This window comes from Pelophylax lessonae (genome assembly GCF_965119305.1).
Source record: "Pelophylax lessonae genome assembly, chromosome: 7".
Lineage (NCBI taxonomy): Eukaryota > Metazoa > Chordata > Amphibia > Anura > Ranidae > Pelophylax > Pelophylax lessonae.
In genome coordinates, this window is record NC_138774.1 from 273,472,008 (window position 1) to 273,486,681 (window position 14,674).

The 14,674-nt window shown below is 40.7% G+C and overlaps 1 protein-coding gene across 1 annotated transcript in view; it reads left to right on the top strand.

The window, feature by feature from the left end:
- Positions 1 to 14,674, top strand: part of MIGA2 (mitoguardin 2) — a 66,539-nt gene that overhangs the window by 39,469 nt on the left and 12,396 nt on the right. Inside the window, exons 6-10 of the mRNA XM_082263111.1 lie at positions 1,654 to 1,787; positions 5,328 to 5,433; positions 9,363 to 9,463; positions 9,658 to 9,773; positions 13,616 to 13,688. Of these exons, the coding sequence (XP_082119237.1) occupies positions 1,654 to 1,787; positions 5,328 to 5,433; positions 9,363 to 9,463; positions 9,658 to 9,773; positions 13,616 to 13,688 (530 nt within the window). The remainder of the gene's footprint in view (positions 1 to 1,653; positions 1,788 to 5,327; positions 5,434 to 9,362; positions 9,464 to 9,657; positions 9,774 to 13,615; positions 13,689 to 14,674) is intronic.

Genomic DNA, 14,674 nt, shown 5'->3' on the forward strand with positions numbered 1-14,674 from the left:
AGCGCGCCGCGACCTCGAAGCGGCCGCCACGGACTTCATAACATTGAAGTCTATGGCGGTCGCCTCCGGGTCGCCCCAAAGAAGCTCCGGACCCTTTTTCTAAGTCGGAGCGACTTGTGTCGCTCCTATTAGAACGGGTCCGCAGCTTCCCTATGGAAGGCAACCTACGGCGACCTGTGAGGCGAACAGGTCGCCTCACAGGTCGCCTTAGTGTGAACGGGGACTTACAAACATCCGTGGTGTAAACCGCAAGTACTCAAATAATAATCACGGTCGCCTGCAGTGCGATCCGTGACATATAGCAGAACGGCTGGCTCCCCCCGACGCGTTTCCACTGAAGAGTCGGCTTCAGTCTCCCTCACCTGTGGTAAGAGTCCACTCACATCACCGGATGTCACCATCACTATTGCACTTTTGTTTTAACATCACGTTTTCAGGATTGCCATTTGGTAAGAGGCCAATCCAGCCGGTTTATACACATTAGTGTCATTTCAGCGGTTTCACGCATCATTTTGGGCTATGGTCACCTTTTTCAGATGAAAGAGACTCTCGCATCATAATAATTTTATGCACAGTTTTGCATTTGTCATTTCATTTATGTTTATTGTCACACCTTTGTTAATTTGTACACCTAGTAGCGCACTTTTATAACTTATTTCTTATATGTTATATTCCCATTTACTAGGATCTTCATTGTATGTTTAAAACCATTAATAAAAATCTATTTGAAAAAAATAAAAAAAAATTACTCCCATATAATGTCAGATTAGGGAACTAAAGTGATTCTGTTGCCCATGAAATAGTTACATAGGTTGAAAAACTAAGTCCATCTAATTCAACCAGTAGAAACAAAAAAATAATGAACAAATAGAAAACCTCCAAGTACACAGTCCTTCTATTACAGCTGATCCAGAAGAAGGCAAAAAAAAAAAAAAAGTCCATTTACATCCACCTGTCCATACGGCTGCATGGACCTTCCGATCAGGTCCGGCTGAAAAATTGACAGGCAGACCTGATCAGAATGACTGACTAAGAAAGGGACCTTAAGCATCTCCAAGTACAGAACCTGAATCAGCTTCTTCCAGCCAGGTTTTGGTTCCTGGTTTAGTTTTTCCTGCCCTAGGGGAATATTCCTCCACACCCTCCAACTTGCCCTCTGCCACCAGAGCTGCATACTTACCAGGTTCTTACTGCTGCGGCCCAGTGCAGTTTTACCTCCTGCTGGGTTTGAATCTTATTTCCATTATCCAAGGGTCTCCTGCTTTTGAAGAAAATGTCCTATAAATATCTTTGGGATTGACTGCACAGATGTGGACAGCAGGAAGAATATTTAGGCTGGCAGAAGGTAAACATAATGATGCTCCAGTAAACCGGTAAGCATGCATCTGCGACGGTGGCAAGTGGGTTTGTTAAAGCGAAGTTTCACCCAAAAGGGGATTTTACACTTTAGGGCGGCCTCCCCTGCTTCTAGGGGAGGGCTAAGAGCAGGTACCGCTTACACTTCTGCTCCGACCGCCAAGGCCGGTGGGTATGTTTTGTGTGAAAGTTTACTTGCCCTTTATTATCCTTTTGTTTGTATAATATTCTGAGGTTTATAGTGACTCATTTATATATTTATAAATGGATGTTCCTGTTTGTTGTGTTGGTGGCTAGGAATGGAGCTATTCGAAGAGGCTCTACATAAGTGGGAGCAGGCTCTGAACATAGGCCAGCGATGCAGCTCCAGTACCCCTACAGCTCAATGCACTGAGCCCCATGGAGGCAGCATCTCGGAGAGCTTGCAGGAGGTGAGTTCCCAGAAGATAATACGCTTTGCTAAAATGAATTCACATCAAGTGTAACCATTTTTGTTGAAGGCTGGACATATGTGGGCCAATTGTCTATCTACACTAAATTTCACTATCTTGACAACTGTCCACAAATAAATGGGGGAGGGGTACGGTAATAATAAAGCTTTGAAAAATGGTAGTTGTCTTTTAGGAGACTGCAACTGCAGCCCCATATTTTTCCCTGTACGTGGCTTAAATGACTTTGTTTTGCACTGGTTCATATCATGGTGTCACCAACAACAGATGGACATCATTCCACCCTATCTAGGCCAGCATCATAGGGAACTGTTCTAAACACGTTGAGTCAGTCACAGGAGAAGATGAAGGGTGCTGGCCATATAGAGATACTGCCACTAGATTCATATTCACTAAGATGCTATTGACCGCAAATGTATTTTGGAGCTCCCCCTTTTGGGTGATGGTGGTTGGGATACCCAAACGATTTATCTAATAGGTTGAAGCACACTAGAACTTTATTCCTAAAGTATAACTAAAGGCAAAACTTTTTTTTTTTTTGCCTCTTTGCGTTGTGTAGCCATAACCACTGGTATGTGCATAGATACAGCCTAATATTTTAGAACTATATACTCTGTACTGCATGCAGCTTTTTTCGGCCAGGATCCATACATTGTAGAGAAACAATGGCTTCTCTGAACTCGGTCTCCTTGAGCAGTAAAATTCCTTTTAGCCCACCTTACAGTGTGAGTATATAACACTGTACCTATTGGATATATGCAAACCAGTCAAAGGAGATGTACAGCCAAAGCTTGTTTGGCTGTACGTCTCCTATGGATCACAGGAGTACAGTTCGTTCTGCACTCCCGTGACCTGTTTTAAGCAGAGAGCGGCTGTAGTCCACTCTCTGCTGATGTCACAGATGTCGGTCCAGGCACCGCGTCATCACGACTACGGAAGCGGGACCGACACCCGGCATAGCCTCTCAGCGAGCCGCTGAGAGTCTGAGCTGGCCGCTCCCCCGCCCCCTCCACAGCTCAGCGCTCCAATGAGCGAGGAGAGGGCAGAGCAGAGAGCTGTGACTGACAGTCAGCAGCTCTCTGCTCAGGGAGCTGTCAGAACCGAGCTATCGATTCTCATGGTAGAGGCACCGGTACCGATGCTGCATCCACCTAGGTCAATATAAATAAGGAAACCCCATACTTCTCTTATAAGGTGGTGGTAACTTTGGCAATGCAGATATTTGAAAAAAAAAAAATGTGAATTAAGAAATCTTGACTAATGACCATGAGCTAATTCCAAGTCCAGAAAAATAAAAAGTTATAGGGTCAGTGACTTAAGAACATTGAGGTTGATTTACAAAAGGCAAATTTGCTGTGCACTAGAAGTGTACTGCAAGTGATCTAGAGCAACTGCACTTGAAGTGCACAGACTATTTACCTTTTAGTAAATCAACATCAATATATAAATACAAAAATATTTTTCATAGATTTGCGGGACTTTAAATGAGGCAAATTGATCCTTGATTATTTGAAATAAACATTTTAATAAAAATAGACTTAGGCTACATTCACACCTGAGCATAGCGTTTTTTACCGCAATTCTACCGCGATTTTTACCGCGATTTACAGGCGTTTTTTTGTGCAGGTGTTTTTTGATTGAATAGATACCAATGGAAAACGCCTGTAATCTGCCCAAAAAGAAGCTCATGTACTTGAGCGTTGGGCGTTTTGTAAACAGCGTCAAAACGCTCAGATGTGAACAGGGGCCATTGAAATGAATAGGATTTGTCTTGTTGGGCGTTTTGAGAGCTGATCCTAGAGCAGAAAAACTCCCCAAAAACGCCTAGATGTGAACAGAGCCTTATTATTGGCCATCCATTGTAACAACAGTAGATTATAAACCAGTAGAAAAGGTCTACTTCAATTCATAAGAAATATACAAAAAAATTGAAAATAATAATGATTATACATTACAAGGAACACAACATAATTTAAGTAGGTCAATTGTTTTAATTGTAATTTGACCTACTTAAATTATATTGTATTCCTTGTAATGTATAATCATTATTATTTTCTATTTTTTTGTATATTTATTATGAATTGAAGTAGACCTTTTCTACTGGTTTATAATCTACTGTTTTTACAATGGATGGCCAATAATGGTCTATTTTTATTAAAATATTAAAATGTTTATTTCATATAATCAAGGATCAATTTGTCTCATTTAAAGTCCCGCAAACCTATGAAACGGATTTTGTATATACAAATAGGGATGGAGGCTTGTTGTTCCAATATGTAGGTGTGCTACAGAACATAATATTCTCTCAATATATAAATATACAGTGAAACTAACACCTAATAAAGTGAAAAACACCAGCAGCGCAAACAATGAATTGATAGCGAATAAATAATTAATGAATATTTAATAAAGTGTGAAGAGGGTAATCTTAAATTAGGCACTCTACATCTGGTCGTCCATCCCATTTAGCTTGACACCACAGATTTTGGGTTCTCTGATCTTTCAGTTTCCAGCGCCAGGATTTCTTTGTATATGTTAAATTAGGAGTACTCTACCATAATCCAAAAAAGTATATATATAAGTCCAAACATTAATCGTGATCAGTGCACAGTCCAAAAACTATATTTAAAAGGAATATTGTTGATTCAAAGCGTCCAAAAGTAGATATGAGTCCCGTAAATGAAAGCTAACAACATAAGTCACCGCAAACCACCACCGCTGTGTGACATTCACTTCCACTCCCATCAGATGGACATTTACCAAATATTTATGCCCCCCCATACACACACATGGTTGGGCACAAGGGCTGATAAACAAAACGTTAGTGGAATCCTCTAGATAGGCTTACTCCCCTCCTGCCCTTTTCTCTAGTAGTCACTGTAGCTCAATGTTTGCCGGGCACACAGCAGGCGCTGACACACACTGCTAGGACACTTAACTGGCCTCGTCCTATCTCCTCCTCCAATTTAAAGCACTGCCGCTCATTGCTAGCCCGGCTCCCAGTCCCTTCTGCCCATGTCCCCGTCACTCCTCCTCCAACAGCCCATCGAAGGTGTCGTGACACAGCGATATGAGACCGCAGCCTCCTCCCCTCCTCCTCGTCAACCTCAATATATGTTTAAAATATTTATTACTATTATAATATTTCAAGAATTGTGGCAGATGAAGAGCATGGTCAGTATGAAGAGGTTAGCTTAGAAGTAACACATAAAAAGACGTGAGCAAACTATGTCACAATGAGCAAGTTACAACTCTGAGAATTCTGCCCATAATTTTGCGACTCAAACTCATTGGACCCGAAAGTCAAAAGTCAAAGCTAAAAACGTAGGCTGTAATCTCACAAACAACTACACCGCTTGCAAGGAACATAGTAGTATCCCATTGTCTGATAAGTTTTGGCTCTCTAGTTATAAAACCGGCAGCACAGCATACACAGCTGATCGCAATATTCGTTTCAATAAACATTATCATCTTAAATGTTATTATAAGGATATTTTAATGTTCTTGTTTTATGTTTCGCAGAGCAAAGAGTTGTCCGGCAGATTAGAAGCCTTGTTGAGCCGTGCTTATAATCTTCAGGAAGAGTTTGGCCCCAGCATGCCCCAAGATACCATGTTGATGGATCTGGGTAACTAATGAGTGATCTGAATGTGTTATGTCCCTCTTCAAACCATCAGTGTTGTTTTCTCAGCAATTAAAGATTTAAAATTCTGCTGCAATGCCCTTTTCACCTGCTGATGCTTTACTGTGTGTAATATCAGTACTGGTCTGTGTCATGGCTTATGCAGGGTTAATTACCTTCAACCTGCCAGGTTGAAGGTGACAAAGCTTGGGCCTAAACATTTTGCCACTTGGGCTCCGTGCACTGCATCATGGGAAGAAGGAGAGAAGGTCTTACCTGGATTTTCTGAATAATTCACAGGGCTCCAACAGGAATGTATGGCGCATCCACATTTATTATATTCAGGACTGAAAAAAATAAATAAATAAATTAACCGGAGATATATATATATATACACACATATACATATACATGTGTGTGTGTGTGTATATATAGTTGAATAACAAACTGAAATCTTTTGGGGGGGAGGGGAAGTAAAAATAAAAAACTATAAAATAATGTGGTTGCATAAGAGTGCACACCCTCTTATACTGGGGATGCAGCTGTGTTCAGAATTAAGCAATCACATTCAAACTCATGTTAAAGTAGGAGTCAGTACACGCCTGCCATTATTTAAATTGCCTCTGATTAACCCCAAATAATGTTCCACTGTTCTAGTCGGTCTTTCCTGATATTTTCTTAGTCACCTCCTACAGCAAAAGCCATGGTCCGCAGAGAGCTTTCAAAGCATCAGAGGGATCTCATTGAAAAGGTATCAGTCAACAGAGGGGAACTAAAGAATTTTGAAGGCATTAGATATACCATGGAACACAAGGAAGACAGTCCTCAAGTGGTGAGAATATGGCACAACAGTGACATATTGTAAGGAATATGCTGCGCATATATAAAATTTTTTGGGGATAAATCACAAATCACATAAATAAATGAATGAGCTGCCAACACATTGATCCATAAATCAGAAATATAGATCTTTAAAAACAGTTAAAAGCAAAGCAGGTGTAGCGCTAAAAATGAAGTGAAGAACCACATAGTCCATGTAAACAACAGACAATCCAAATCTGTGTACTGTAGAATCCAAGCAGGAAAGGACAGGGTGCTCCTATGGTTACTTCAAACTCAGATCACCATGTGTGAAGAGAACCGCCACCACTAGATAAATTGGCCTCTTACTATAATGATATGACCCCCACGACAGAGATCATAATCAGCCTGTAAACTCTCCACCAGTTATGGTTAACAAGTTAGTGCCCGCTCTTGAACATGACAGCGGAGGTGAGACCGGGCTGCAGAAGGAAACTAGGCCGCGCTCACCTTAGCAACAGCAAAGACCCTAGCAACGCGTCCTCCCTGGAGCGACACACTACGACAGTGACATGACCAAGAACTGGAAGTCACCCTAAAATTAATGAAAAGACAAGAAGAAAACTGGTCAGGGAGGCTGCCAAGAGGCCTACAGCAACATTAAAGGAGCTGCAGGAATGTCTGGCAAGTACTGGCTGTGTGGTACATGTGACAACGCTCTCCCGTATTCTTTATATGTCTGGTCTATGGGGTCCATCCAAGCCCGGCTAAATTTTGCAAAAACACATCTGAAGTCTCCCAAAAGCATGTGGGAAAATGTGTTTTGATCTGATGAAACCCAGGTTGAACTTTCTGGCCATAATTCCAAAAGATATGTGGCGCAAAAACAACACTGCACATCACCAAAAGCACACAGCATACCCACAGTGAAGCATGGTGGTGTTTTTTCTTCAGCTGGAAAAGGGGCCTTAGTCAAGGTAAAGGGAATTATGAACAGTTCCAAATACTTTTCAATATTGGCACAAAACCTTCAGGCTTCTGCTAGAAAGATGAACGTGAAGGAAAGGAGCGAAAATTCATTCTTTCAGCATGACAACAACCCAAAGCATTCATCCAAATCAACAAAGAAATGGCTTCACCAGAAGAAGATTAAAGTTTTGGAATGGCTTAGCCAGAGCCCAGACCTGAATCCGATTGAAAATCTGTGGGTTGATCTGAAGAGGGCTGTGCACAGGAGATACCCTCGTAATCCGATAGATTTTGGGTGTTTTTGCAAAGAAGAGTGGGCAATTATTGCCAAGTTAAAATGTGCCCCATGCTGATAGACTCATACCCAAAAAGACTGAGTTCTGTAATAAAATCAAATGGTGCTTCAACAAAGTATTAGTTTAAGGGTGTGCATACTTATATTATATTCTTTTAGGTTTATATTTTTACTTCCCTCCACCTAAAAGGTTTCAGTTTGTTGTTCAACAAACTGGTGGAAAAAGTTCTGAAATTATTTATCTTTGTCTCATTTTTTTTTACATCACGTTAACCTGACATTTTAACAGGGTTGTGTAGACTTTTTATATCTAGTGTGTGTGTGTGTGTGTGTGTGTGTGTGTGTGTGTGTGTGTGTGTGTGTGTGTGTGTGTGTGTGTGTGTATATATATATATATATATATATATATATATATATATATATATATATATATATACACACACACACTATATGACTATATTCAAATTATTTTAAGTAAGTGAAGTTTTAGGCTTTGACCTACATGGTCACCAGGCTAATGATACCTGCTTCGCTGAAAAAAAGTATCTATAGATCTTAAAAGCTGGTAAGACAAACAGCTGAGTGAGTCAGAGGAGTGAGATTGAGAATTTAGGGCTTTCTTTCAAAAAGTAAAAAGAAAGAAAAATAAAATTTGGAAAATTCTTTTTTTTTCTTTATAAAAACTATGTTTATGTCAACTTGCCGTATATAGTTGTGGCACCTGCAGTGGCATAGCCCAACCTGTGTACTTTTAGATACACACACACACACACACACACACACACACACACACACACACACACACACACTCCTCCCATATCTCACTAGTCCTTCAGCATCAGTGACAGGATTAGCTGTCCCCCGCAGGCAGGAGAATATCTGCAGCAGGATTTCCAGTGGGGGTTTAGGTTTAAGTTTGCCTGTTGGGAAGACAAGTATTTAAAAAATACAAATCCCCAGCAAGTGGTCCAGGATTTGGATTTTGCCCCCACTATGCTGCCAAGTTATGGTGGCGTCAGCCCTGTCTGCACCCTTCTAAATGTTGCACCCCCCCCCCCCCCCATGCTGCCAAGTTATGGTGGCGTCAGCCCTGTCTGCACCCTTCTAAATGTTGCACCCCCCGCCATGCTGCCAAGTTATGGTGGCGTCACCTTATGGTGGCATCAGCCCTGTCTGCACCCTTCTAAATGTTGCACCCCCCCCCCATGCTGCCAAGTTATGGTGGCGACACCTTATGGTGGCGTCAGCCCTGTCTGCACCCTTCTAAATTTTGCACTCAGGGCAACTGCATGCTACACTGGGCACCTGTACTTTCTGGTAGTAAATCGGGAAATAGTACATAATTAAATGAGGATCTAGACTGTGTGTGTGGGGTGGGGTGGCCAACTTTGTAGAGAAGCAGGGTTTTGCTCCTTCAACTCAGAGATGCCCCCTTAATGAAAGTTGGATGTGATGACTGATGGGTTAATGAAGCAAAAGCACGGATATCCTTGCACTGCAGGTCCTCGGGTACAGCTTCCTCTTTAGGAAGGAACATAAGAACACTAATGCGTTTTCTGATGTTACTTGAGTCACACAGAATTGCATGACAAGGGAAGTCACATTTTTATCAGTGGTGCCTGTTTATATCAATACGACTTGGTATGGTGAGATTTTGGAAAAGGTTCCTGTGTTACTTTAATGCGACTTGTTCCCATAGAATATGCAAAATCATAACCAAGTTGCATGAACGTTGCACTACATAATGGCCCTGAAAATCATGTCAAAATCGCATTGCATTGGTGTTGAGCAAGCCTCAAAGATGAATTATTCCCCTTAGGTCACCTGATGCACTTTACATTACTTTACATCCTTCCATTTCTTTGTATAGAAGGAGCATTGATGTTTCCTCATCTGGAAGGCAAGAAACTGTTGAAGAGGGATGATGAGATCAGCACCATATCCGACGAGTCCTTTTTCTCAGCTGCTGAGGTGAGACCATTGTTCAGTAATATTGACCATGAAGAATACTCTGCTGCCTAAACCTGCTGGCCTTTAGAAAGTTCTGTCTAGTTTTCCACATGAACTGTGCTGGACAAAAACCCACGTCCTTAATCCAAAACCTCAACCTTGCAACTCTCTTTAGCTCCTTGAGCTGGTATTCATGCATGTGATTTGTCTTTCAGCTGTTTGACGCTTTACAACTGAATGAGGGCCCCTTTATTCCTCAAAAGCCTGCTGCAGCATATGAAGAGGCCTTGAAGTTGGTGCATGCAGGAGAAGTGGCTTGCAGGACAAGTAGGTAAGGACATTTCTCTGCCAGCTGCAAATACTAATTGACCATAATACAGATGTTACAGAGCCACCAGTTCTGTTATGTCTAATCTGGATTTTCATGAGTAAATTGGAACATGCTGTAATGTGGTATTAAACCCAATAACAAACATATTCTATATTGCAGCTTACAAAACCTTAAATGTGGTGGCTGCATTCATTTTATTCCTTAGTTGTATTTTTCCCCTTTATTTTATCCCCTTTATTTTAACCTTGCAATCCAGTCAGTAACGCATCTTCTGTCTTAATGTGTCTCCGTTCTTGATGTAATAGAAAGGCCCCTTTCACACATGCGGACTGTACGTCCGTTTTTTCATCCATCTGTTGACAGATGAAAAACTGACATTAATGCATTCCTATGGATGATCATTTACATCCGTTTCATCCACTTCTGTCAAAATTCGTTTTTTAAGAACGGATGAAAGCTCTTTTTTTAATCTGTTAAAAAAAACGGATCGTACAAACACCTGATGGCAACGGATGTGAAACTGATGGCAACGGATGTGAAACTGATGTTGACTGAAAAAAAAACCGAAGACAAAAAAAATGTGACTGAACTGATGTATGTGTGAAAGAGGTCGTCACTTCAGTCACGTTTTTTTTTGTCATCCATTTTTTCAGTCAACATCAGTTTCACATCCGTGTTTCATCCGTTGTCCATTTGTGTTTAATTCGTTGTCCATTTGTGTTTCATCCGTTGTCCATTTGTGTTTCATCCGTTGTCCATTTCTGTTTCATTCGTTGTCCATTTGTGTTTCATTCGTTGTCCATTTGTGTTTCATCCGTTGTCCATTTGTGTTTCATCCGTTGTCCATTTGTGTTTCATCCGTTGTCCATTTGTGTTTCATCCGTTGTCCATTTGTGTTTCATCCGTTGTCCATTTGTGTTTCATCCGTTGTCCATTTGTGTTTCATCCGTTGTCCATTTGTGTTTCATCCGTTGTCCACTTGTGTTTCATCCGTTGTCCATTTGTGTTTCATCCGTTGTCCATTTGTGTTTCATCCGTTGTCCATTTGGGTTTCATTTGTTGTCCACTTGTGTTTCATCCGTTGTCCATTTCTGTTTCATTCGTTGTCCATTTGTGTTTCATTCGTTGTCCATTTTTGTGTTTCTTTCGTTGTCCATTTGTGTTTCATCTGTTGTCCATTTGTGTTTCATCTGTTGTCCATTTGTGTTTCATCTGTTGTCCATTTGTGTTTCATCCGTTGTCCATTTGTGTTTCATCCGTTGTCCATTTGTGTTTCATCCGTTGTCCATTTGTGTTTCATCCGTTGTCCATTTGTGTTTCATCCGTTGTCCATTTGTGTTTCATCCGTTGTCCATTTGTGTTTCATCCGTTTGTCCATTTGTGTTTCTTTCGTTTTCCATTTGTGTTTCTTTCGTTGTCCATTTGTGTTTCATTCGTTGTCCATTTGTGTTTCATTCGTTGTCCATTTGTGTTTCATTCGTTGTCCATTTGTGTTGCATTCGTTGTCCATTTGTGTTTCATTCGTTGTCCATTTGTGTTTCATCCGTTGTCCATTTGTGTTTCATCCGTTGTCCATTTGTGTTTCATCCGTTGTCCATTTGTGTTTCATCCGTTGTCCATTTGTGTTTCATCCGTTGTCCATTTGTGTTTCATTCGTTGTCCATTTGTGTTTCATTCGTTGTCTCATTTGTTGTCCATCAGTTGTCTCATCCGGATAGATATGGGCTGATTTATATATCACACTTCTAAATGGGTAATCTGTTAAAAGATTTCCAATCGCTTAGAGCAGTGGTCCTCAACTCCGGTCCTCGGGCCCACTAACAGGCCAGATTTTAAGTATTACCTTGGGGAGATGCATCCTAGAATACTGCAATCACTGAACAGCAAATGAGATCACCTGTGATGTAATTTGGTTATCTTGCAAACCTGGCCTGTTAGTGGGCCCCGAGGACCGGAGTTGAGGACCATTGGCTTAGAGAAGAATATGGCTTACCAAATAACATCTTTTTCCAATACTTACAATTGAGACGTGCCATTTCTGCTCAATCTAAGATTTCTCAGTGAGAAATAACTGATTTGGTAATACTAACAAGACTCCTTACATCAACAGTAAAAAATTATCTCCTCTTTATACCACTCCTTTATGACTCAAATTTCTAAAGCTATGCTATTTACCTGAAGAAATGGTTGGGCGGAAGATATAGGTCAAATATTGAATGAAGACTGGTCTAGTGCGTTGGATAATGTCCTTAAAGTGTGACTCTCATTAACACAAAGACTTTCCCATGTTGTTCATCATACATTGCACTTATCATACCCCCATACAAATTACATAAATGGCGTAGGAGAGACTCCCCACTGTGCCCAAGCTGTAAAATAAATAATGGAACACTTCTACACATGTTATGGAAATGTCCAAAGTTAACACGGTATTGGACAACAATACTAACCTCAATGAATACAATTTAGAACATCACTCTCCATTTAGAACCTAAACTGTGTTTACTAGGATGTTTGGATGACGAACTTTATGCACCACATACACATGTTGCTGTTCTTAGGGTGTTGTTTATTGCCAGAAAACTTATAGCATGGAAATGGCTCTCTCGTACGCCTCCTACACACTCAGAATGGGTTAAGGAAGTGAACAAGGCTCTTCTAAGGGAGAATCTCACTTATAAACATAGGGGAAGCCCTAAGAAGTTTGAGTGTTCCGGGGACAGCTAGTTAGATGTTCCTGGATTAGCCCCGGTACAGTTGGTTCCGAATAGAATTCTTGGAAGGAAAACTTCTTCCACCTAGATAATGGAAGAGTTTCAAAATCAAAGTTTTTGGATTGATTAATAAATATAGACTAATGCTACTGACTCACCCCAATGAGCACAAGGGATATAGTACGTACATGAGGTGGCTCAAAAAGCAGAGGCGAAGGCGATTGTAGTTTGTTTTGTTTTTTCAAAGAAAAAATGAAGATTATTTGTTATCACATCTAAAATAAGGTGACTCTCCTTAACTTAAAACCGGAATCTTACCACTTCTGATATATACCTTTTGGATAAGCTAGCAATAGTACGAAGCGGTAGAGAAAAAGCAAAGACAAGAGATAGAAAATATAGGTTGAGCTAAATAAATGTAGAGACGCAATAAGTAATGTCCTAGAATAAATGATATAGCTTTCTATTTACTTCTGGATCGTATATGACTTGTACATGCATACTATCACAGTTGATCTAGATCGAAATGGAGAATGACAAACCTATATAGTTACAAAAGTTGTATTATGCATGATGGATACGCCATTGACCATTGTATGTCTGGTGTCTACACTTATTGTATCATTCATTAATGTTGTCAATAAAAATGATCTGATTTTAAAAAAAAAAAGTTAATGTGCGTGTAAAGGCAGGCGTCCCAATACTATTGGTATTATTGTGTATGTTGACAGTAGGGTGAGCAACATCTGCCAGAGCAGCATGGGGGAGCTGGGTCTGTGTTGGGTTGGCTTACAATAAATAGTGGCAAATCAGGAATAGACCCTGCCCTCCCTGAAGTATACCCATCAGTAACGGCCTGAACACTTTAAAGGTACACTCTAGTCAAAATAAACCTTCAGTTGCATCCAGAATGCAGAATTTACCTGCAGAGCATTTCAGCTTTTCATCCCGTAGTTTGTCGTTGCAGCGTTCTTTTGTTAGTAATCTGGAGATGTTTGTACACACTTGCTGGTGATGCAGAAACACCCTTCTTGCTGCCTTTCCCACATATCAAGCCTGATTTAAAAATGGTACTGAGATGTTTCAGTATTTAAAGCCTTCATGTATGTTTGTTTTTATTCCTTAAAGAACGGAGCTGCTGGGGTGTTATAATGACCAGGACTTTTTGGCAAAATTACACTGTATCCGTCAGGCTTTTCAGGTAACTGAAACAAAATGTTTTCTTGTTTATTCTTTCAAGATCACAGTGTTGTAGTGCAGAATGAAACAATGCCGATACTGTATGACTCTTTAAATGAAGATTTACAATTTTTAAGGATCTAGAGCAGGGTTTCTCAACCAGGGTTCCTCCTGAGGTTGCTAGGGGTTCCTTGAGCAATGAGCAATTTCTGCCTCTCAGATAAGTTCCCAATGACACCATTGTTCCTTTTAGCTATCTGTAAGGGGGTAATTCTTCCCAATGATGATAAGAGTAAGGAGCATTCTTCCCACTGACTGTCACACTGATGTGTCATGAGTTGAAGATTTTAAATTTTTAGCAGAGGTTCCCCGAGACCAGAAATTTTATTTCAAATGTTGTGTTGAAATGTTAAAGAAAGGCTGATCTAGAGTGTAGTCTAGATTCTAGACATTCTTTATTTTACAGGCCTGTATACTTAATAGGTGCCCATAGGCATTGCCGTTCTGTCTTTCGATTCAGCTGTATTTGCTGAATTTGGTGACAAAGTAATAATATAATGCTATTCTTCCTCCCAATAACCCAGTACAGAAGGTGTCTGTAGCTTGTCTTTCCTGCCCCGCTCCATAGGCTTAAAGCCCAACTCTGAGCTATTTTACTTTAAACTGGGGCCTCAAACTGTATAAAAAAATGCTTGGGTTGCAATACCCCGCTTCAATATGGAGCTGTCCCCCACAGTCCTTTCTGCTTGTATTTCCTGTAATAATGCATTGATTGTGCACAGATAAGGCAAATAGGCTACTGTAGGTAGGTAGGCAGCTCACGAGAGGTCCCCCACAGTACTTTCTTTGTCACAAAATGTACTCTGTCTTTTGGTTGAATGGTGCCCAGCGTCATTCAGCCCAGCAGACTAAGGACAATACTGTAAATGCATGGTGCTCCCTGAGTAACTGAGAACAACCCAGGTGAAGAGGAGGACCCTGTGGTATCACATGACCAACCTTAAAATA